At 41.7% G+C, this 22,823-nt stretch overlaps 1 protein-coding gene across 1 annotated transcript in view; it reads right to left on the reverse strand.

Annotated features, from left to right (window-relative positions):
• Window positions 1-7,246: 7,246 nt before the first annotated feature.
• SLC28A3 (solute carrier family 28 member 3) overlaps window positions 7,247-22,823 on the reverse strand; it is a 44,538-nt gene continuing 28,961 nt past the window's right edge. Inside the window, exons 9-18 of the mRNA XM_075488623.1 lie at window positions 21,870-21,950; window positions 20,720-20,800; window positions 18,944-19,069; window positions 17,660-17,790; window positions 16,650-16,818; window positions 14,803-15,000; window positions 11,995-12,076; window positions 11,182-11,280; window positions 9,310-9,433; window positions 7,247-7,361 (exon numbers count right to left, since the gene is read on the reverse strand). Of these exons, the coding sequence (XP_075344738.1) occupies window positions 7,247-7,361; window positions 9,310-9,433; window positions 11,182-11,280; window positions 11,995-12,076; window positions 14,803-15,000; window positions 16,650-16,818; window positions 17,660-17,790; window positions 18,944-19,069; window positions 20,720-20,800; window positions 21,870-21,950 (1,206 nt within the window). The remainder of the gene's footprint in view (window positions 7,362-9,309; window positions 9,434-11,181; window positions 11,281-11,994; window positions 12,077-14,802; window positions 15,001-16,649; window positions 16,819-17,659; window positions 17,791-18,943; window positions 19,070-20,719; window positions 20,801-21,869; window positions 21,951-22,823) is intronic.

Genomic DNA, 22,823 nt, shown 5'->3' on the forward strand with positions numbered 1-22,823 from the left:
GAAAAATTACCACTCTCCTCTGCTTTGGTCAGCACTATTAGGTCTGGTTCAATTGGAACTTTGGTAGATTCAAGCTTGTCAGATAAGATTTTTTTCTTGAATACTAGTGCTGCAAAGTCAAAAAGTTCTCAGGAATCAGGCTACTTCTCTCTTTGATGGCTGAGTAATTACCTGACCAGATTTGCTCAGAAGTAACTATGACAGCTGTATCTGAGAAAGCGTAAAGCATGAAAGGAATCCAGTTCACTATCTGCTGCCATTTCATATAGTTTTAGTGGGAGTCAAATACATTGAAAAGTATTTTTTGCCACATAACTAAGCACATGTAAGTGAACATATATATACTGCAGAAGCCATTTTTGCCTGATATTTGTGTCATAGGATTTTGGGAGATGTTTGCACAGACCAAAGACCTTGTCTCAAAGAAGAAATAAATCTAGATGCAGCTGAAAACGCCTTCCCATTGCTATTTCAGGGACTGTTTAAAGAGTAAGAAGGGGGTGAGGGTGACTTCTAATACAGGAACAAGTTCTGTACAATTTTAGCATCCTACTGAATCCTCAAGGAACTGCAAAAGACAAGGTCTCTGTAGATCAGAATAGCAATGATTAGATAAAGAATTATATTTTTCTAGTTATTGCAATATACTCAGACATGGAGAAGAAAGTCCTTCCAGTTGGCACTAATATTTTGAAGGAACTTTAGGCAGCAGCCTTCATGGAATGAAAAGTTATCACTATTTAAAGTCTTGTATCTCCCTGGAAAGAAAAAGAATATAAAGAGAACACTACAGTGAATTAGACAAACACTTTAATCTTTTCCTTTTGGCTATTATTTGGCAAATTCTTCACTGGAAACAGTCAAGTTAAAGTCTGCAGGACAGAAATGTACCTTTCGGAACTAGCTGAAAGTATCTTTGGAGAATATGCTCCCTTTCATGTCCAAGTGAAAATGCTTTTATGAGTAATGTTCCAGAAGAGAGAGCCTTTTCAAAGCTGGCCATTGCTGGTAAGAGCAACACCATCCCCCACCCCCCTACCGCCCACAAGGGCTTTAGGTAACTCTGGCGATAAGCATACACAACAGCCTTTACAGAATGACATTAGGAAATATGAAGAAAAGCCAATGTAAGAAAGCCAAACCTATCTGAGCCTGCCACAACAGCACAGCACAAAGCCTCTGGCTTTGAGCCCTTCGAGTTTTTCGAGAGTGTTCTGTGGATGGTTCCAGTTCAGGTTTCTGAAGGGGTGCTCACATCCCCTTGCCTTTGTGTATGCCTTTCTCGAATGTTCCCATTAACACAATCACAGATCTGAGAGATGAAGAACAGCCCAAAGTAGGTAGCAAGTGCTCTGCTGTCTCATATTATTTGATGAAACATTTCTCAACTGGAGTGAAAGTAATGGAGAGACCCTTCTTATTTAGGTTTTGAGAAGACTATACCCATACAGTCTCTTTTAAAGAGCCTTTTAAATTCTGTACAAGCTCTTGCAACTCATTGTGAGCAGGTTACTGTTCTGTGAAGTGGATTACTTTTCCATATTTAGTAGTAAGTATTTAAGCTCTTGAGTAGGGGTTCTAGTATCTCTGGAAGGCAAGGGAGGCTCTTTGTGCTACCCTCTTCCCTGTAAATAGTTTGCCAGACACTGCAACAATTGATACTCCAGAAAAAAGCCATTTACTTGAGTCACATTTCATAAGGATGTCTTGTCATTGCTTTCTCCACAATACATCATTTCCCTCTCCTTTCCAAGGGTACTGTTTTTTAGGGCTGCTACTCATGGTGTATGTCATCCTTAATATATTTTTTTCTTAACCCTCTTTACTGCAGTGTGCTGATTCCTCTTGCTCCCCCTTACCTCTACAAGGCAACTAAGGAAAACTATACCAGTGTCTGAAAAGCCTTATTGTGTTCAGCAAGCCCCAAGGCAGAGGACATGCTGAGAGCTGGGCTGGTGGTGGACATTACAGTAAAATGGACTTTGGTACTGTTATTAGTGTTGCTATTCTGGGCCATGCATGAGTTTTAGAAACCTTTAGCCTCATACTGCCTGCAGCTAAGTAGAATGGGGATATTGTAGCAGGGTGCACAACTACCCTCCACACACCACCATCTGTTGAAAGTTTTTGCAGTATCTGAGCCTTTCTTTATTCCATAATTCATTCTACTACTTCCACAAAGGTTACTACAGACAGGCATCAACACCCTTCACCACAATCAACAAAGGGGGGAAAATCAACACCCTTCACCACAATCAACAAAGGGGGGAAATCTGGGGGGATCAGCAGGCAGCATTTTAGGAAAAGATGATTTTCAGGGATGGCTGTGTGGCACTCTGAAAAGTGGAGCTTTTCAAAGTGCCCACAGTGGCCCATTAAAACCAAAGGACCTTGGCCAAAGCATATCATATATTTATATTACCTGAAAATGAGGGGTAGTTAATAAAAGTATTTAACCTGAAATTTTGAGCAAGAAAACCACCAAGTAGGCCATAAATACACAAGTAAAAAGGCTACATACTTGTACCCCTACGTGTCTTCTTGGGAAGAGCTTTTACTGATTGTGTTCTGCCACCTAGTGATCCGAGAAAGGAAAAATTCCAGCACCCCTGTGGTGATGTGTGGAATCAAAACGAAGATGATCAAGAGTAAAAGCAGCAGATACAGAAAGCAAGACGGGAACAGTGCTACTATAAAGCCATGGAGTGGTCAGAAGAAGAAAGGAGGGAAGCAAGAGGCTCGGGAATACAACAGTTACCTGGCAAATGAAGCCTGACCTGAAATGTCAGTCTGGGCTCTGCCATAGTTTTATTATGGCAGTCAAGGTAGCACAAGGAGAGAACTGACAGCTCTGAGGGAGTTCTGCAAGTTTTCCTAGGTGGTTTCAGGTCAAGCCAGACACTGACTGATACATGTAAGGTAAATGTATACAAGCCAGATACATGTAAGGTAAATGTATAGTACAGAGAGTACCTCAGTTGACTTCAGCTGAGTTGTTTGCAAGACTGGAGTGTAACTGCAAGGACAAATTCTTTTTTTGAAATGCGTGGGCATGATTATTCAAAAAACTGTGGGGGCTGGATGCCTTGTATGTGGTATTTGTGAACTGAAGATAGATAAAGGGTTTTTTCGGTGGCTTCTTGGGGAAGTACCTGTAACACAGAAACAAGTCAAGATAAACAGATAAGAGACTTTAGAGTCTTCCCCTGTGTCATTGGTGTAATATGGCCAAATAGCCACTAGAGTCAAATGAGAGTTTTGTAGAACAAGTTCAGTCAGCAATTAAGGATACTTGGAATATTTGGGGTCATAGAGATAATACAGCAGCTATGGAAGGTAGCTGGGATGGTGCAGTGTAGCAGCAGTCATTTGCTATGGGCACCAATTTTTTTGTGTCCTTGCTGTTGTTTGAGCTCAGATGCTACAGCAGTGAAATAGTGTTTCTTCAGAGGGGGGGGCGGGGAATAACATTGGTATAAACCTATCCACAGTCTTCTTCCTTTATTTGAACCAGAGCTGTTAGTTTAGGAAAAGTGCCAGATTGGTGCAGTTATATCTGTTTTGATCTACATGTAAGAACCTCTGACAGAAACTAGGCATGGAATGCATAGTTCTGCATTACTTTTCAGTACAGAATCAGGCTGGAGGGAGCTCCTGGGTGTATAATCCCACAGCTGCCCAAGTCCTGCTCTCCCATTTCTGCTGTCTGACAACTTCTGCTGTACTGCAACTGCTAACAACACCTGCAGCCTACTGCTTCATTTTACAGATCGGGAACAGAAACGTCACAGAGCAGAAAAACTTTCCCAAGTACACATGGGGCCTGTGGCAAAACTCACAACTGGACACAAATCCAGCTTTATTGTCCTACATACGGGGCCGTTCTCCCTAACATGGTGACTCCAAATGTTGCAATGCAATTGCTGCTGAGGTAGGAACACTTCCCTAGCATGTGGAAAACAAGTAAGCAACAAGACCCAAGTATAGTATTTCTTGCATATATTTAATCCTGGTAACATGCAAGGTTTTGCATGTAAAAACTCAAGATTTTCTCATTTCATCTAGACAAACGTGGTCCTGAACTGCCATCTATACCTGCCACCAGGGAACACACAACAATCTCGTGCAGGGTGCTCCCATCTCCCTGACATTTCTAGCCACCTGACATCAAAGGCACCAATCAATATAGCAAAAAGAAAATATCTGTTTTCACTATGGCAGCCATGGCAACACATGCATTCTGATCAATGTCTTTTGAGGTAGTGCACTGGTTGCTATAGTGAATCCCTATGCTGCAGAATGCCATAGCAACAAGAAAATGCTTTGATCTCCCCCCCCCCCCCCCCCCCGCCCCAAACCATCATGAAGTAGTTCTGAGCTAAAGACTAAACTGGTTTTCACCAGTCTGTTTTTCTGAATATTCTCAAGTTTCAGATTCAGAGCTCCACAAGGCAAAACAGAAGCATGTGTATAGTTGCACTGATTGTTATACATTATTGTATTAATTGAAGTACTTCCATTGGCTCCTATGGACTGTTAGACTTTAAATCCAGCTTGAAATCAGAATCAAATCCAAGGAAACAAATTCTTGTCTGATTTACACTGGTATAAGTGTATGGTAACTCCAGCTTCAGTGAAGATCCCCCAAGTTTAGACTGATGTAAACGAGAGGAGAATTTGATTCAGCCTCTTAAACACCAAAGTTTTGTAACCTGCCACTTGTTTTTATGTTTGATATCAGATAACAGCTCGGGACAGCAGCAGGCCTGCTTATTCTGTGGGCCTGCTTGCAGAGTCAGGATGGTGCCACATGGGTGAACTGTGCCCACAAACTCCAAACTCGGGGCCTCAGACCAGCTGCCCCCAGGGCACGTCCACCTGCGCCGCAGGCTGCCAAGCAGGACTCTGTGCTCCCTGTGCCATGTATCTCACAAGGGCAGAGAGCTTCCCTTGCCCTGCACCAACACCCTAGGCACAGATTTGTCTTCTACCACTGCTGGTGGGGCTGAGGTTCAGAGCCACCTTCCCAGCTATACGCCACTGCTGAGCAACATGCTTACGTGACTTTAAAGCTACCTGTATCTAGTTGAAATTTGGAGGTCTGTTAGTGATCCACAGACTCACAAAATTTGGCAACCATGGATTTATGTCACTGCATAGTGGGAAGCAGTCTAACCACTGTGTAGCAAAACCTGTTTCAGTCTGCAGAAGAAATGAATGGTATTCATATTCTGTCTCTTTAGCAGCTTGTCTCTCTCTACTCATGTCTTTTGTGAGAAAGAGGCGATACCTGGTTTGGAGAACACTTCCTTGGCTCCATAACTTGCTGTATATGACTTGCCTCTTTGACCTAATCAGTTATTCACATGTTCACAAAGGTATATAGGTTGCAAGTGCTGCTGTGGTATGTTGAATTGGAAGAGTTTGTTTCTAAAAGTGTGTTTGGTTTTTCCAACTGCCTCTCAGCCAATTAAAATAGAAATATTCTTGTTCCCTACCAGCCTTGCGCCATTTACATATTTCAGTGCTTTTTTAGATTGGGGCCAGAGACGATTTGTCTTACATTAAGGATAGGGTTTTTTGATTGTATATGCTCTGAGCGTGATAAGGGCTACACAGTATGTTTCCTGGAACTATTGTACACTGAACACTGTGTAAAACATTTCCTGGAATTATTACTGGTGACTTTTAGTGACTAACTAACACCCTGTGAATGCTACAGTACAAAGCTCCACAAGGCTATTAAGTACGTACTGACATCCAGTGAGATGCTTCTGAGGGTGACACATTGAGTCATGCCACCTGTGCTTCATTAACTTGTCATCTGCATTAGTTACAGCCTATTGTGCACTGCCATGCCAGTAACCGCAAAGCAGGTTAAGGTCTCCCTTTTTTGCAAGACTTTTGAAAGAGGGATACCTCCACGTAGGCTTCATCTGTTATTTAACCCATTATTTCCAAAATGTTCATGTAGATCTTTGAATCTATACAAGTATAGAGTGCTAGCAAGCACTTGATTAAAACAAATGTTTCTTCTCAGGTCTGTGTTGCAGGTTCATTGTTGCTGGCAATTCTGTTGTCAGAAATATGTTCCTGGGCACTGGAGGTTCCGGGTCCAAGCTTCCACGTTAACCCCGAGTGGGTGAAATGCACAGTTCCCTTTTCGTGTTGAGAGAGACGCAAAGACCTCTACACTGAACTCCTAGCACCATCACAAGGACAGAGGGAAAATAGTCACCTGAAAGCATGAGAGTACTTGTTAGCAATCCCCTCCTGCTTTTGCTGCTTTTTTTGCTACATTTAAGATGCAACGTCCCATGTATATCATCTTTTGATTAAGCCATCAGCAAAGCAGGTGGGCAATCTCTTTGACCAGGTGTAGGGAGAGCAACGTCACATATCCTCTGCTAAAATTGCCTTCCATGTAATCCTGCTATAGATGAGTCCTAAAAAAGAAAAGAAACACACCACATCTCTTCTGTGGGAGGAAGGCTGCTGCCTCAAGCTATATGAGAGGCTTTTTTAGATTTTCATGCATAGCTGTCTTTACTAGCTGGAGTAGCCTTTTTAACCAGCTTACAGTTACGGGAATGGGAAGAGCAGTCATTTCAAAAGGCTAATATTAAATAGAGCATGCTAGGGAGCAGCAAGGAGGGAGAATGACAGTGATGACTTATAAATGTGAGGTGTGGGGTGTGTTCTGCTTGACAGCGAGAGTTAATGCTTCTGAGTAATTTCCCTTGAAAGAATATATTTCTCTATTTCAGACTCTAAACATATTTGAAAGATAAACCCTGCTACAATAAAAAACACTTCTTTGGTATCAAAAAGAGCAGAAAGACTATTAGGAATGGATGGTAATTCTAAATACTATTTCTAGTTCACAACTTTCTGTAAGTGGCAGTCACATCCTCTGGATCTGATTTTTTTCTTGCCTACAGCAGTTTAATTCTACAGATTCATCAGTTTTGGGGTAGAAATGAAATGAGGAGAATCAGGCTCAGAAATGGTCTCCTTCTCTTCTGATCTGTAATGGGAGAAGAGATCTGCAGCAAGAGGTGTCTTGCATTTATCCCAGTTTAATTTATGAGTAATTCCAAGCAAGTCAGAGGAATTGGGGTGGTAAGAGATGGAAAATAAAGGTTGGGGGGAGGGGGCAGTTCACACTTGTTGTGGAAAAGGAAATTTTGTATTACCTTTCTACCAAGGAAGACAGCTCTTATTTATGATCTATACCCCCCAAAAATTAAGGCTTAATCCAAGTGCAGTGAAAAGCAGGTCGATCCAGTATCTGGCAACATCCTCTCCAGGAACTCAGGCTGTAGTTTCCTCCAGGGACAATCTCCTGCGAAAGATTTACACTGGAGAAGGAGATAAAAGCAGAAATCAGATATACTCCTTTTCTCTTACAGGAATCTCTCTCTCGCTGTCTGTCTCCCTCTCTGTACATATATGTAGTATATGTATATATACGCACACATATGCATATACACACACACATGCGCACGCGTGCACATGCATGCACACTTTCTCCAAAGAAACTTTAAACATGTTAAAATTTTCATGAGAAATGAAACAGAGAGAAGACTTTCCAAACACCAGCCATGTGCCATGACCAGATGTTCTCCCTTTTTATCAGGGTGATGCCTGATTTTCTGTATAAAATCCTTATGCCTTGGGTATATCTTCCTAGATAACTGAAATGATTGAAGGTTTCACTTCCCTAGTCAAGGTTTTTGCATCTTTGAAGCATTTGCTCAACATTGATTCTGGTGAAAACAGAGCAAGTTCTTGTCTTTGTAGCAAGACAAGAGTTAGAGTTAAAATTACTGTGATGAGGAAAGGTTGGAGTGGTGAAGAAATATGAATGAAGGAATGTACCCAATATCACAGATTATTTTTACTGTGCAAAAAGTTTTTGACCCTGGTTCAATGTTATGATAAACTCATTTGGAACATCAGGTTGCCAGAACAGAAATCCCTTGCAGTGATATGCAAGCATGGATGTTCAGGCAGAAGCTGGTGATCTTGCTACCAACATGAATAATTTTTTTAAATTACATTTTTGTGAATAGTTGAAATCTAAAAATGTTGCCATAAAAATAAGGCCACCTTACGTATTGTATATGCCCATACTCAAAGCTACATTTTATACCAAGGCATAGAAGGAAGAAATATATGTGTCAGAAGACTAATACAGAAAAAAAAAATCACCTGAAGTTAGAATTGGAATTTTGATTCCTAACATGAGGAGTTAAACATCATAAGAAATTTCAAGTTGTCACAAGTCTTGATACTAAGAAGATGTAACAAGATACCTCTCTACTACACACACACAAAACCTCTTTTAGTTAAGCAAGGGGGTGTGAAGGCAGATGCAGTGAAACCAAAACAATTCTGAAAAATTTCCCCATTTGAGGATTTTGTTGAGAGAATTCTTGCAGGTTAGATTACAGCAACATGACTGCTACATTTACATTGTATGTTTTTGTTGTAGGCAAGTGCTCAGTCTTAGACCGTTGTCTTTGCTAAGAAAAGAAATGTGAAAAGAAGGATTAAGTTCTTCTATTTTCGATAGCATGGAAAAAAGCTGAATTAGAGTATTTATTTCTAAAGCAATTAGTTGTGAAAATGGAAAAAAAAGCAGCACATTAGGACAAATTTTAAAGGTTCTTGCCATAATCTAAATACATAGACCTTTGGTTCTTTGTGAGATAGCGTTAAGTATATCTGAATATATTCCTTATTTAATATCATTATTTCTTTCTTCTCTATCTTGCACAGAGAATTATCAAATACAATTTACCTCAGAATATTTTTCTACTTCAGATGTGTGTAAAGTTTTGTATGTAAACAGGCACGATTACCATTATCTTCAGCCACATTTACAGACAGCAGAAGGAAAAGCTCCTGACTTTTTTCAGCTAGAGTTATCCTCAGATACTATGTTAACATTATGTTAGTTCAAATATTTTACTTATTTTTTGTTAATATTTGAGATGAGCCTGAGCTAGACCACTGAATCTTTACATGATAATCTATCTTTAGCCTTTCAGGAAGCTCAGGTTTGGACAAAGATGTTTTGAGTTCTCTGTTGGTTCTGTTTCTGTTTGTCATGTAACACAGAAACGCCCAAGAAAAGGAAAACAATTCAGCAGCATTAAAATATTCCTTTCTTTAAAAGATGCAAGTTCATGGAAAGCAGGTGCCTAAGAAAAAAAGCCGAATACAAAAAATAAAATTAGGCTTTTAGAGAATACGTGAGCTCCCTAAATTATGTTGACAGAAGGATAAAGAGTTCCTCAATACCTGGTGAAAAGTTGCTGGCAGCATTCAACTAGCTCTGTGCTGTTGGCAGGGAAATCGGTGGAGTTGAAGGCATTTCCTAATAAGATGTGGCAAGGAACTTCCACACCAGGGATAGTCAGCATTCCTGTGAAGTAAGTAACAATTTTCTTAATGAGTAATGAGGAAGATAAGACTTGGGGATGTCAGTCACTGAGGCATGGTCAGATGAAACATCCTGCCTGATATGAAATCACCCTCCGAGATGGTTCTGTAAAGGTGCAAGATTAAAATCCTTGAAATGTGGGATTTTTAAAAAATCCAAATAATTTTACAGAACTGGATTAAGGAGTGACCACAATTTTTTTTTTTTATATGTAGAAATTAAACTATGTAACTGTTACACTTAGAACAGTTTGTTTTTCTGCCCCTTTTAGTGCTACTAAAAAGGTATGCTAATGGCTTTCTCACTGCTGGGCCAGTGTGCTTTCATTAACTAAAATGGAGCTATGCTGCATTTATAGCAGTGCAAGTAAATACAGGACCTTTTCTTTTGTTTTAAATGGAGATAGTTACAGTTTATTTACCTTTGCTTTCCTAGATGTTCTCCAAAATTTCGTATAAATAGTAATGTCAGCATTCAATGCAGTAATGCAGACACAAAAATATGAAAGTGACAGCTCCTTCTTGTAGGAAGTGTTGTGGAACCTGGACACATTTTTAATATGTTCTTATCTTAACTGAGGTAGTAGAAATTGCTTAGCTCTTTTACCTTCTTCTGGGCGTAAGGAAAGCATTTATCATGGCAGGAGTTGGTGGAATGTAATTTTCTTTCCAAAGCAGATTTTATTCTTTTGGAAAGATTTCCCAGTGGCTGTTCACAAGTTTATTCTTAAGGCCAGGATTGTGAAAATGACACATTTTAGTAAGACTTCCTGATTCCTCGGTTATACAGAGTAGTGTCATGTTTTAAAATATTATGGAGGGCTGTGAGACTAATGACATTTCAAGTGTACTAGTTCTATAACCTTCAGAAAATAGTGTGGGCTTATCCTTAAAATGTGTATGTTTCTGTTGCTGCAGTGAACATAAAGGGATAGGGAAGCTGTGGTAGAAGCAGACATGCTGTTTTCAGCTACATAAAGCACCAAGATCTTTCTTCACTGGCGGAATATGAGTGCTTTAACCTTCATCATGCAATTCTGTGTATCACATGCTCAGAAAAGAAAGCTGGGAAAGGGATTGTTAAATACTGGGGATAAATTTTACCTGCTGAATCATATCTGGTCAATTAATTAATATTTTGAATCATTAATATTATGTTCTTCTTAACTTCCTCCCTAAAGTGGCTGTTGCATTGTTACTCTTTGCTCAGCTTGAAGGTGAGACTTTGAAAATAAGGAACTGTTGTTGAGTCCCATCTTGGGACCATTTCATTCATTCACACCGTTTAACATAAGTGTTCCGAGGGAATACTAACAGCCCAAAATATCAATTTAACATTAAGGCAAAAAGTTATTCAGCTTTCCCCTTGCTCCTTCTCTGTTACACCCTCTTTTCATTCCACTTCTCCATTTCTGCTCCATAGTTACTTCCATATCTCTGTAGCCAGCGGCATGGAGGAAGGACTGTAACTCGTCTATAACTTGCTTTGTTCATGACTCATGTGGTACAGCAGAGTAACAAAAAAAGAGATATGACATAACGGAAGAAATCAAATAAATCTTGTCATATTCCAGTTTTCAGGAACCTTTCGTCGTATATTGGCTTTTAATCCTGCCAAACCCGAAAATGCTAGCGTTTGAGTGACAGAGGTTGCCCAGCTGTGTCTATCGTACCGACGCACTGCCACCCTGTGGTCCCTGACTGCAAGAGACACCAAACTGGGTACGGTACCTGCAACACAGGCAGTCATGAAACAGGCGACAGTTCCCGCAATCATTGCTCTGAAAGCACCGCCAGCTATTTCCTTTTTTTTTGAGGGAGCGATGCTTGCTAGGAAGAAAATTAAAGTGTGTGTCAAACATAAATACATATAAAGATGAGCCTGCTTGTGTATAAAATGGTGACTCCTGTTTGCTTTGGCAGTGTGCACATCTGTGCTGGCCGATGGCGGCTTTCCCATGCAAATCCCAGGCACCACACTGGGGTCTGGCCCCACAGCTGAGTCCTGCTCCTCCATGCTGCCCCACTGCTGGCACCACCGAGCCCGCCTGGGCTCCAGGGTAAAGGCGGCCACCAGCAATTCTGGCTGCCCGGTGAGGAACCCAGATGGTTTTTCAATTTTTATTTTTCCCTCAAGATCTGAAAAGCCTTTTTTTTCCCCTTTCCCTATAAGCCTACTGCATATATGTGACATTTTTACAAGAAACAGCCAACTTTGTCTTTCAAACCAGCAGGCTACAAGGACGGTTTACTCCTCCTGAAGCCCAAGCGCTGTAGTAGCTCAGGCTCACGGTGTGAGGGCTGGACAGAGAGGCAAATCAGCAGGGCTTGGTCCCCTCTCCTTGCCCTCAGCCCCTCTCCCAGTATCTCCTTGCCAAAGCCTGCACCCCTCTGGGAGCCCTTCCGTGCACAGTTGGGTGCTTGGTTGTGGCAGAGCAGCTGCTCAGCCCCTAAAGCTGCTAAGCTTCACCCACAGCCTGGTCCTTTGGGTGTTTTCTTTGGGATTTGCTTGCCAAATAAATTGTCCATGAGAGGTGTTCTTACTCAGGCCTCCTATTACCAGTCCCAGGGAGCCGAAGTTGGCAAACCCACAAAGAGCATAGGTGGCAATGACTTCAGAGCGAACCTGGAAAACAAACACACACCCTGTTGAGTGGTTTGAGACAGCTCAGGCTGATTTAGAGGTCTGAAAGTATGGCATTGTGGCTCAGGACTCCGAGTACTGAAATCACTCTGTTTGGCTTGGTTGCTGCCCCGGTGTGCGACTTTCAGCAACATAGGCTCATTCTCTTGCTGAAAGGTGCAGGCTTTCGTACCCACTGCCCATGTAAGGACTCATAAACCATGTGATGGTTTTATTTTTCATGTACGTTGCTGTACCTTGTTGAATCGAATAGTAGTCATTAAAGACAAAAAAATAATTATCTTACTAGTGGCAATTTAGCTGCTGTTTTTTGAAGGTTTAAGTCAGAGAGCTTTCACTCAGCTTGTTGTTCGTAGCTGGACTGCCTTTATGACACTCGCTTGAAACCTCAAGTTTTGGTATGTATCCCTTACTTCTTTGTCCCTGAACGAGCAGAGGGCTCCATGTGCAAAGCTGCTTTGTGCATGCTCCACCTTGTGCACAGAGGAAGAAAAGGGAAATGGGTCTCCTAGAGAGTGGATGCTTTGATGTGATACCAGGCAGAGGGACATTATGATTTTGGAATCCCCATTAGGGGCTTATTTCCTTCCTGATTTCAGCCACCTTCCTCCCCTTGGGCAACACCAGCTCAGTCTGGACCTCAGAGCAGAGGCAAGGTTGGGTTGGCCTTTGCCCCCACGGAGGGACACCTCACAGGACACAAAATTACCTTGGGTGAAATCAGGCTACAAACCTAGCAAACCTTGAGACAAATTTAGTTCAAACATTTTGGGAAAGGAGGCAACATATCTCAACAAATGGATCTTTGTCCCCATGGCAGCTCTGAACTCCTGTTTACTGTGTTTTAGGCCCAAGCTGAAGATGCCTGAGTGAGTGTTCTAGTAGGCTTCCTGTTTATTAGAAGTTTCTCTGTTCCCATTCCTGTTTTATGAAAACAAATTTGCAGATATTTTCAATCACTCTGCACATATGTAGGAAAATGCTTTTCAAGTACCCACTCTACCTGCTTTTCCTAGAAAAGGCTTTGTGTGCTGTGATTTCCCTGCTTTCATTTGCACTTTCCTAGTTCCGAAAACAGGAAGCCTTGTCATTACTGACTCAGGTGAGGGAGTTCAGGAGACCGCTTGTTTGCTTGCTCTGACTGAATATCTGTGCCTGGATGCATTACAGAGTTCTGAAGCTGAAGAGGAATTAAAAGTGCAAGTCAAGCACACTCTCACTTGAACTGTGTGCTGTAATTAAAATGGTTACTGGACAATTTTTACTAGTGTTATGAATCAAAATTATTTTTATATCTCAGAGTTTATTACCGTGGAAGCTTATACAGCTCTATATAGGTATTAGAAGTGAACATGGAAGTTCTATGTGACATCTTACTAAAAAAAAAGAAAAAAAGGTGAAATACAGACTGAATTTTAAGACTGACTTCCAGATTAAAAAAAAAAAAATTCACTCCTTCAGAAGTTTGGAGCCATGTTCCCCTTGTAGAAAGTAGCATGAAAGTAGCATGACTATAGCAGGGCAGATCAAAGGTCCATCTAGGCTAGCATCGTGTTTCCAGCAATTCCAGGAAAACTGGTAATGGATGCTCAGGCAAGCGTGTGAGTATTTGATCAGACCGCCTGGCTTTCTCCCTCCACTTGTGAAATATGTTCTGGTAGCAGGGAATGCAAGTGGTCAGGAACATATTTTTGGTTTTGTAGATAAGGCAGGTATCCACAGCATCACACCAGATTAAATGAAGATTAAAAGCTGTACAAAAGGATGCTTCCCAATTAAGGGTCCTCTACAGTGACAATTTGTCTTGATTTGAAGAAGAGAGGCCAGTGAAGGTGTAAAGCCAGATATCATGGTTTCCGTTGCCTGTGCTTAGAATGAGGATAAATTCAGCACAGGCTGTGCATGTGGATGCCAGATGGGGGAGCAGTCATGGCTGCAAAGGTCAGCCTTGATCACTGCATGCTCTTTGCCCTGTGCACACACCTAGCATGCCCTTTGTATTGCCATCCTCTAAGTTTCTTCCTCAGTGAATTGTAGTAGGCATTATGTGTCCCCTTGGGGGAATCTAGGTGGACATGGCAATGAGAGGTGGGCCTAGGCTTTGGCTGGAAATCCTCATGCAAACTAACTTTCGTTGGGAATTGAAACAAACTGGTTGGACTCAGCGCGGCAAGGGAGGTGTATACCATGTAATACATGTTTTGTACTACTGCCTTCTGCACAGGGGACAATAACCTCCAGCAGAGGTGTGCCAGTAATATCTTAAATGCCATCAGCTAAAGCTTGCTGGATGCCTCTCTTGAAGCTTAATGCTTGGCTAAACCTCTGTGGTCAGGAGGATCCTCCAGTTCTTGCCCAGGATTTTCCTGGGAGACTGTCTCATAGGGAAGTGCTAGCTAAGAACGAGGTAAGAAGAAACTCATCTTGGAGACAACCTTGGTCTTATGTGCAGTGTCCTGTGGGACATTGCATGTTCCCCAAAACTATGCCTTTCTTTTGCTATGTTCGTTAGAGGTAGCTAGTGTGATGGCAGTCAGGGCAGCCTCACAAAGCAATGCTGCATTTTCATAATTGAACTCTGTCACTGAAAACCACACTTTAGAGTAATATCCCACCATTATCCCTTTGTACCATATTAAAAAACAAGATGAGTTTCAGCAGAAAAGTATTAGATCCAATAAATCTGTAGAATAGAAAACGTTACTTACAGTCATATACTGTTTCACACCATTAATGTACATGCTCCCACCCTTTTCTCGGTTGTGAATCAGTTTTGAGAGGCGCTCATAAGCCACAAATTCATTGAAGAAAGTTTTGTAACCTAGTAGTCCACCGACAATAAAACTGTCTTCCCAGTCTACCCCCATCATGAAAGAGAATGGCATGAAGACATAAGCACAAATGTTCTGCAAAATATGTAAGACAAAGCAGGTCAAAAGATATTGTTGATCAAAGAACAGTGGCATGCGATGAATTCTCTAAACTTAAAATAAAGATGGTTTTATTTCAGCAGAGAAAAATTGGCCTTGAATTCTTACTGCCAACATGGCTGGGATACTGAGGGTTTCTAATAGTAAGGTATGCTTAAGTAATTTTTAAAAGACTAACCCAAAATCTAGATATAACAAAGTAATTAGGTATGTCCTTAATTTTACACCTAAAGTAAAACAAAAGTTTCTGTGCCTTTTTTCCCCAACAAAGGCTTCAGACTGGGCATAGTGTTTGAAGCAGAGAAGGAGGGTTCAGTTAAAAGAGCTGATAAGAGAATTGAGAAGTCTGGTTCTTTCGCTGATTAAATCAAGTGTGTTAATGAACATGCTTAATTACCAGGTTATTGGACTCCAACTGCTGTAAACAAAAGACTTGTCTCTGCATAAAAGCTGTGCATCTGACATAATTAAAGCTGTACTTTTTTTCCTAGCATTAAAAGTTTTATGCAAAATAAGGAAAAATCCCATATCACAGTATAGCTTATTTTTATATAAGAGAGAAAATAGCTTCCGCTGTGAAAGGGTTTGGTCAGATTGTCTTTAGTGAATGTAACTGAGGTGTTTAAGCAGTTACTATTCCTGGTTGGTTTCTCTGCCCACAAGAGGCTAGAGATTAGTGTCTCTCAAAAGGGATGGATGGCTGAATGCAACATGTCTGTGGGTCTCAGCTCCTTGTGGGTTATCTATCTGTCCAAATCTTACTCCATCCAGCAGTTACTAAAATACCAGCCCTTGCATGAGTGTGGCTGAGGTATGCATACTTGTGCCTTTCCTCTGCTGTGGGTATCCGTGCAGTGGGATAATCTGTGGAAGCTGTGCAGGGTAACGTCTTAATATTGCTGAAGCCACATCTGCTATGAGTGTGTATTCACTTCTGCAGCACCTTTATTGCAATGCTATATCCGTGTTTCACACGGCACTTTTATTAGGAGCTTGCAAAACAAAAAGCCCACAACCATGGAACCAAGATTGTTTCATTGGGTCAAAAATGATGTATTGACCTAGGTTAAAAATGAAGTCCTGTTTAAAGCCTGTTTACTCAGCTGAGTAATTTGGATGCAGTTTTACAACCTAATTGTGTTGAGAACTAAGTGGTATTGAGTAAGCGTGGGTTCAGACAAGTCCGGCCTTGCCCCAGTGTCCTTATCTAAGTGAAGCTAGTGAACATTAAGGACTTGATGGGGCTCTCTGAAGCTAAAGCCACTTTAAAGTTTGCGTTGAAAGGACGTTAATGGCTTGGCAAGTGTGTAACGGACAGATCTGCTGCACTGTCAAGTCAGAGGAGGCAGGTATTAGCATGCAGTGCTCTGTAAACATACTCTGCTGCTTAGCAAGAGCACCACAGAGGGGAGCTACACGTGGACTAACGGATACAGGAATATTTACATGGCAACAATTTTCCTTCGGCTGTAAAGACATTTTTCAAGAACATGCACATAAGAATGTATGGTTTTAGATCACATTAAAAAACGAAAAAACCCCACAACAAAACCACACAGGCACTTCATTTGAGAAAGACAAATTATGCATGTATATAAGCTGCGTGAAGGACCTGAAGACCATACCTCAAAGTTCAGCTGTGGATAGTCAAACAGATTGCCCACCCAAGAGAGGGCTGAGTCAAGGAAAGCCAGCAGGGCAAGGAAGGAGATCAGATTCACAGCGATGTTTGCCACCAGCAGGATGGAGGTAGAGGCACCTTGACTGGCTGCTTCCAGCAGGTTCTTTGATTCACTTTGTCAATGAAAAGAAAACCAGAGTGTGAACTTTTTTTAATTCAAGAACAAATCATAGAACTAAAAGTTACATGGACCTGATGAGAAATCTACTAGCGAAGCTGTCTGTTTACTCATAGGGAAAATACTGATGAGGTGGAGTAGGTTTTTGCTCTTGATCCTCATGGCAGCCACTGGGAGGGTATGCTTTTGGTGCCCTAAGGGTGAATTCTGACACATTCGGGGCTGGGCAAGCTCTGGATCGGGTCTCAGTACTGTGACTGCCTGTGGTACCACTGGGATGGGGAGTGAGCACTGCTCTTCTTGCAGGCAGCCCTTGCAGAGATACCCAGGCTGTTCGGGAACAGTTCCTTACAAGCCTTTTTCCTTTGCCTGTTGTTCTCAAGGCAAGTGAGTCTCCCTGCAGATGGGCAACAAGTTCGTTGCTGTTGTTGTTGAAATTATTGCTCCACCTTTGCTTTTGCATGTTTGCATTTACAGATTTGTTAGAAAGCAAAGACAGCAACAGAGCAAATGGGAAAACCTCTTGGTGGCTCACCTCAGGTAGGCATTTGCCTCTCTTTGAAGGGTTTATTGTCTGGCTCAGGTCCCTGGCATCTCTGTGCCTGTCCCTGGCATGTCTGTGCCTGTCCCAATGGGTAGTGATACCTCCACATGTTGTAATAGGGCACGCTGCACCTGAATTCACAAACTACTCATTTGGGGTATATTTTTGTGTAATTAATTTATTGCTTGCACATCTACCGTGTACTAACCTAAAGCTTATGTGTGAGGAGTTATTTTTCCAAATCTCATTTTTGCATGAGTATTACTATTAACTAGAGCCTAGATCAGCTTACCCTTTTGCCATTTGTAGGCCACTCCTCAGAGTTACTGTAGGCTTTTCAGTTTCAGGCCAGAATAGTTTGGAAGTGGCTAATGATGCTGGTGCTGACATGACAGAAGCAGTCAGTAGGTGGGAGGCAGAAACCTAGAATTCCAGGTGACAGAAGGTATGCTGTGATAACCACATCATGCACAAACACGGAGGAAAGCAATTAAATTTATTGGATGCTTGGATTATTTTTCTACAGGGGGTCATTAAAAAGTTCACATTGCTCATAGGGAAAAGAAGAGAATGAGCAATATAGGAGAAAGCCCATTTGAGACAAGAAAAATCTAAGTAGTGAAAAGTATGGAGTAATCTTTCCAAGAGGCAAACTGCTTCACTCCTCTCTAGTGGCAAGCCAGAAGGCAAAAGAAACAAAAAAACCCCAGGTCCTTCTAGTGCAGCTGGGTATAGCAATAGCAGAGCAGGTGAGTGAGAGTCAGCCTTCCTTAACACCCCCTGTATGCCTTGCAGTGGCAGAAAATGTTTTTTGTCCCTTGATGTTGTGTTTAGGAAAAAAAATTTACCTGGCCTGACATAAATTCTTTCTTCTATTCCCCTTTCACCCCTTCTTTCACAAATTTCCACACAAAACAACTTCTTTGCTAACTTCTGCAGTATTTCCATCTCGCTTCCAATCCTCCCTTCTTGCCTCTGCCTCTCTGCTGTATTTTATTCAGATATGGAACTAATATATTTATCAACCATCCCCCAATGACTCTGATCATAAGTCACATCTTTGGCCCTGTTTTTCTGGCTTTGTGCTGCCAGCCCCTTAGCAGACAAGACGTTTACTACCTGCGTTTGTACAGCATCACTAGAACCTCAGTCACAAGTCAACTCTTTAGGCTCATATGGCTAGCAACAGTTCCTGAAGGACTTATCTATAACACTATGGATACAGTGATCTATATCACTGCCACAGAAGTGGGAGGGTTAAGCCATTAGTATATTCCACACGTCAGTTCATCTGGACTGTCGGAAAGTATACAAATCAGTCAGTTCCTTGCAGCTACGGCAGGAAGTCTCTCTGTATTACTTAGATAGACATTTGTGCTACTTAACAATATTTTCAAGATCCGATCGTGGTATCCTTTTTACTGTCGGAAGACAGAGGATTTTTGTGGTTAATTCCTTCAGGAAAAAAAAAGATGGGAATGAAGCAAGTATACTTCCAAAGCATTTTAGCTGGGCTTTTATACTTACATGATTTCAGAAAAACAGTATATTTTCCAGTTCTCTTTCCCCATCTTACCCCAAAAGAAATATATGCTCCTAAGACACTTCCAGCAATAGTTGAGAATCCGGCTGTCATGACTGCATGGAGTTCGGATTTGGTGATGTATGGTAAGTAGGGCCGTACCAGGAGAGGAGACTCTGTCTGGAAGTGAAAAACAACTACCAAATTAAGAACTTCCTAATAAACCCTCAGAGGCTTCTTTTATTAACAGAGCAGAAAAATGAGTGGCTGCATCACACTTCCTTCGGTGTCTTTGACTAGTTAGTGCTAACGAGTGCTCTGAATATTAATAGGTTGGGGGTTTTTTACCCCAGGAAGCAAAATTGTACCAACATCCATCTTGTCTGAAGCCAATTCTTGCTGGTTTACCATGTCCCCCAAAGGCCAAGTGAAATTGCCAAAAAATCCTAATCCAGTTGTGAGTGAGTTAGGGACAGCCACAGGTCTGAGCTGCAGGTAAGCCTGTGCATCAAGTGAAACATGCATACCAGCCACTGTGGGCAGCTTGGAGCTCTCAGACGCTCTGGCACGTGTGCGCGCACATCCTGGAGGCAGTGTCATGCGGAGGTACTAGTTTAAGTCTTGAAGCAGTGTGATACAGTGATGCACCACTGCTAAATAACTGATATGCTAATGTCGCTTTTGGGTTCGGCTGCTACTTGGTGATCTTTCCACATTGCTTTGAAGCCTGGGGCAGACACTGCTGTAGTATGAGTTTAATGGATTTCCCATTAAAGTGGAATGTTAGACTTTGTCCCATGCGTTTTTGTCTAAGGCCTTGCACAGCCAGCCCTGGATCTTAGTTTTCTGCATTGTCTGTCTCTCCTGCCGTTGCCTGCCTGTGCGGGTTTTGGCTGGGATCAAGTTAATTTTCTTCACAGTAGCTGGTATGGGGCTATGTTTTGGATTTGTGCTGAAAACAGTGCTGATAATACAGGGATGTTTCAGTTGTTGCTGAGCAGTGCTTACACACAGTCAAGGCCTTTTCTGCCTCTCTCCCCACCCCACCAGTGAGTGGGCTGGGGGTGCACAAGGAGCTGGGAGGGGACACAGCCGGGACAGCTGGCCCCAAGTGCCCAAAGGGATATCCCATACCATATGCTGTCATGCTCAGTATATAAAACCGGGGAAGAAGAAGGAAGGGGAGGACATTCAGAGTGATGGCGTTTGTCTTCCCAAGTCACCATTAATGCGTGCTGGAGCCCTACTTTCCTGGAGATGGCTGAGCACCTGCCTGCCCATGGGAAGCAGCGAATGGATTCCTTGTTTTGCTTTGCTTGTGTGCGCAGCTTTTGCTTTACCTATTAAACTGTCTTTACCTCAACCCATGAGTTTTCTCACTTTTACCCTTCCAATTCTCTCCCCCATCCCACCGGGGGGGGAGTGAACGAGCGGCTGTGTGGGGCTTAGCTGCTGACTGGGATTAAACCACAACACTGCCTCATGTGCCCTCTTTTCGTCCCATTTGCCGTTTCATTTGAAAAAACCCTGAAATTGTTATTTCTTCAGAGCCTTGGAATAGTCTGGTAGTCATTTTAAGGGAGGTCTATCACCTACATTGATGCTTGACTTTCCGTTGGGAAAACATGGTTCCCAAAATCCACCCCATTGTTCATCACTGCCGACATGAATGTGCTGGAATTCTGGAAATCAACCACCAGTCCTGCTATACTGGAGCCCCAGCTTCATATGAAATGATTATTTTTTTATGCACAGATGCTCGCTGAGCAGCAATATTTCACAATATTCAGTAATTCTGTGGTAGCATGTTTTTTCTATGCTCCAACTCACCTGTCCCACAAATATGTTACCTGCAGCTACCAGAGACTCAACAGGAGTTGTCCCCATGAAAATTTGCATTATCCAACCAACCTAAAATGATTAAAAAAGAGAAAAAAAACCCACATTGGTCTGATTATTCCATGTACTTCTTGAATTAATCACGCCAATGTAAGAGTTCTGAGACACCTTACAATATTTCCTGAGTTAATGATTTCAGCTTCAAGATATGGCACATTCATTTCATAGTAGCATGTTGAAATAAGCCAGAGGAGGAATAATTTAACAGAATTGAGAGTACCCCAGGCTCCTCCTGGGCACTAAATTGTTAAACTAAATTAATCAAAGCAGATATTTTGGTGTGTCCTTATTACTTATGTACCTGTCTAAAGGGACTTGGATCATATGAAGGGAAAAAAATGTGAAATTTAGATAAGGCTAAAAATGCCTTGCAGAAATTTTAGCACACTGTTTCAGCTAGGTGACGTTTGTGGCGCTTATATAACAATCCTTTGAATGAGAAGGACAAAGAACTTTTTAAGGGTATCTTCAAATAAGGTTTAACTACCACCATTCAGGAAGGTCTTTTCCCTCACATGGTAAGTTCATTGGCCGGACAGGGCAGGAAGTGGACTTTCTGTGGGCTTGCTTTCATCTTAGTGGACACTGGCACTGGGTCTAGGACCTGGCAGAAATGAACACTGAGACCATGAGGTGAGGAACCAGCCTCTGATCTTATTCTGGGGACCTCTGATAGGAAGGCATATGCAATTGCTACTGCAATGCTTAATAGAAAGCAGGAATCCACTGTCTGTGATGTAACCTCCATCCTGCACTTTGGGGGCTGGGAGAGGGGCAGGCAGAAAGGAAGATTTAAGCAAGTATGGCATCTGAGGAATGCTAAAGCTAGCCAGGCAAATCTAACAATTACTACGACATTAGCAATAAAACCAGACTGGGGGGAGGAAAGTGTGCTATGTGATGCCAATTAGGATTTTGCAGTGGTAACATTTGGAACTATTTCCAGGTTAAAAATAAACAACTACTTTCCATATGTGTACCCCTGAGCAGCTTGGTCAGGGCCAATGCTGTAGTTTGGCTGCATGTGTTCAAGAAGTGTCCCGTACTAGGCAAATGAGTACCTACTGGCAAAAATTCATACCTTTCCAACAAGCCATTGCATGAATCCAACGTGGTAAAGCATAGACATTACTGTGCTGAAGAAAACCACAATTGGCAGGACCTGATTTGGAGACACAAAATCATTAACACTTCTAGAGTGGTTTTCCTTTCCTTGATTCTGTAGGCCATTTAATTTTTGAAAAAGAGGCTCATGGTTTTGGAGATACACTTAAAGGTATTGAAAACACATCATTAAGTTTCACTTATGCTGTAAAATTTGTAAACTTCTAGACTCATTTATGTTGGTGTTGGAATTAACTGTTTTTCATGTATCTACATAGTTTTCTCACAGGACTGCAATAGTTTTGAAACTGGTTTAACATGATATGCATTAGTTTATAGCCATGTTTAAGTCAGCTCGAACATTTACCATGCAATGGCATGTACAAAGACTTGGATATGTACCTCTGTAGACTTCGAAAACCATGAACAGAAATATATAGAATGGGACTGTGATGTAGAATTCAGAGCTCGAGCTCAACTTCTCTGTGTCTTGCATTTAAAAAACACGGTTTAGACTGCTATATAAGCAGAAGTTGAAGAGATGTTGATTGGGATTGTAGCTGACTTGATTTCACAGAATCAGGGGCAGCTTCCTTAGAAAGGCCATACTGCGTAGCTGCCTTTTAATAACACACTATAGAAAAATCCTCTTTTATTCTGCTGTATTTATAGCATTAATTATAATGCCAATGTGGAGTATTCCAAGAGCTCTGTAACTGTACGCAGAGACAGAATCTGCTTAAAAACAAATTCACAGGTGTATACTTATTAAATAAAAGAAGTGAATATGAGTCTCTTTTAGTGCAGACTGAAGGAAAAATATTTTTCTTAAACATATAATTTAAAAGAATTGCATGAATGCCTAACCCACTGTCTGATGGGTTACTAAATGTGTTGTTTTTTCATCCTGAATAAAACTAATATCACTTGA

This window comes from Mycteria americana, chromosome Z (assembly GCF_035582795.1).
Source record: "Mycteria americana isolate JAX WOST 10 ecotype Jacksonville Zoo and Gardens chromosome Z, USCA_MyAme_1.0, whole genome shotgun sequence".
In the NCBI taxonomy this organism is placed as follows: domain Eukaryota; kingdom Metazoa; phylum Chordata; class Aves; order Ciconiiformes; family Ciconiidae; genus Mycteria; species Mycteria americana.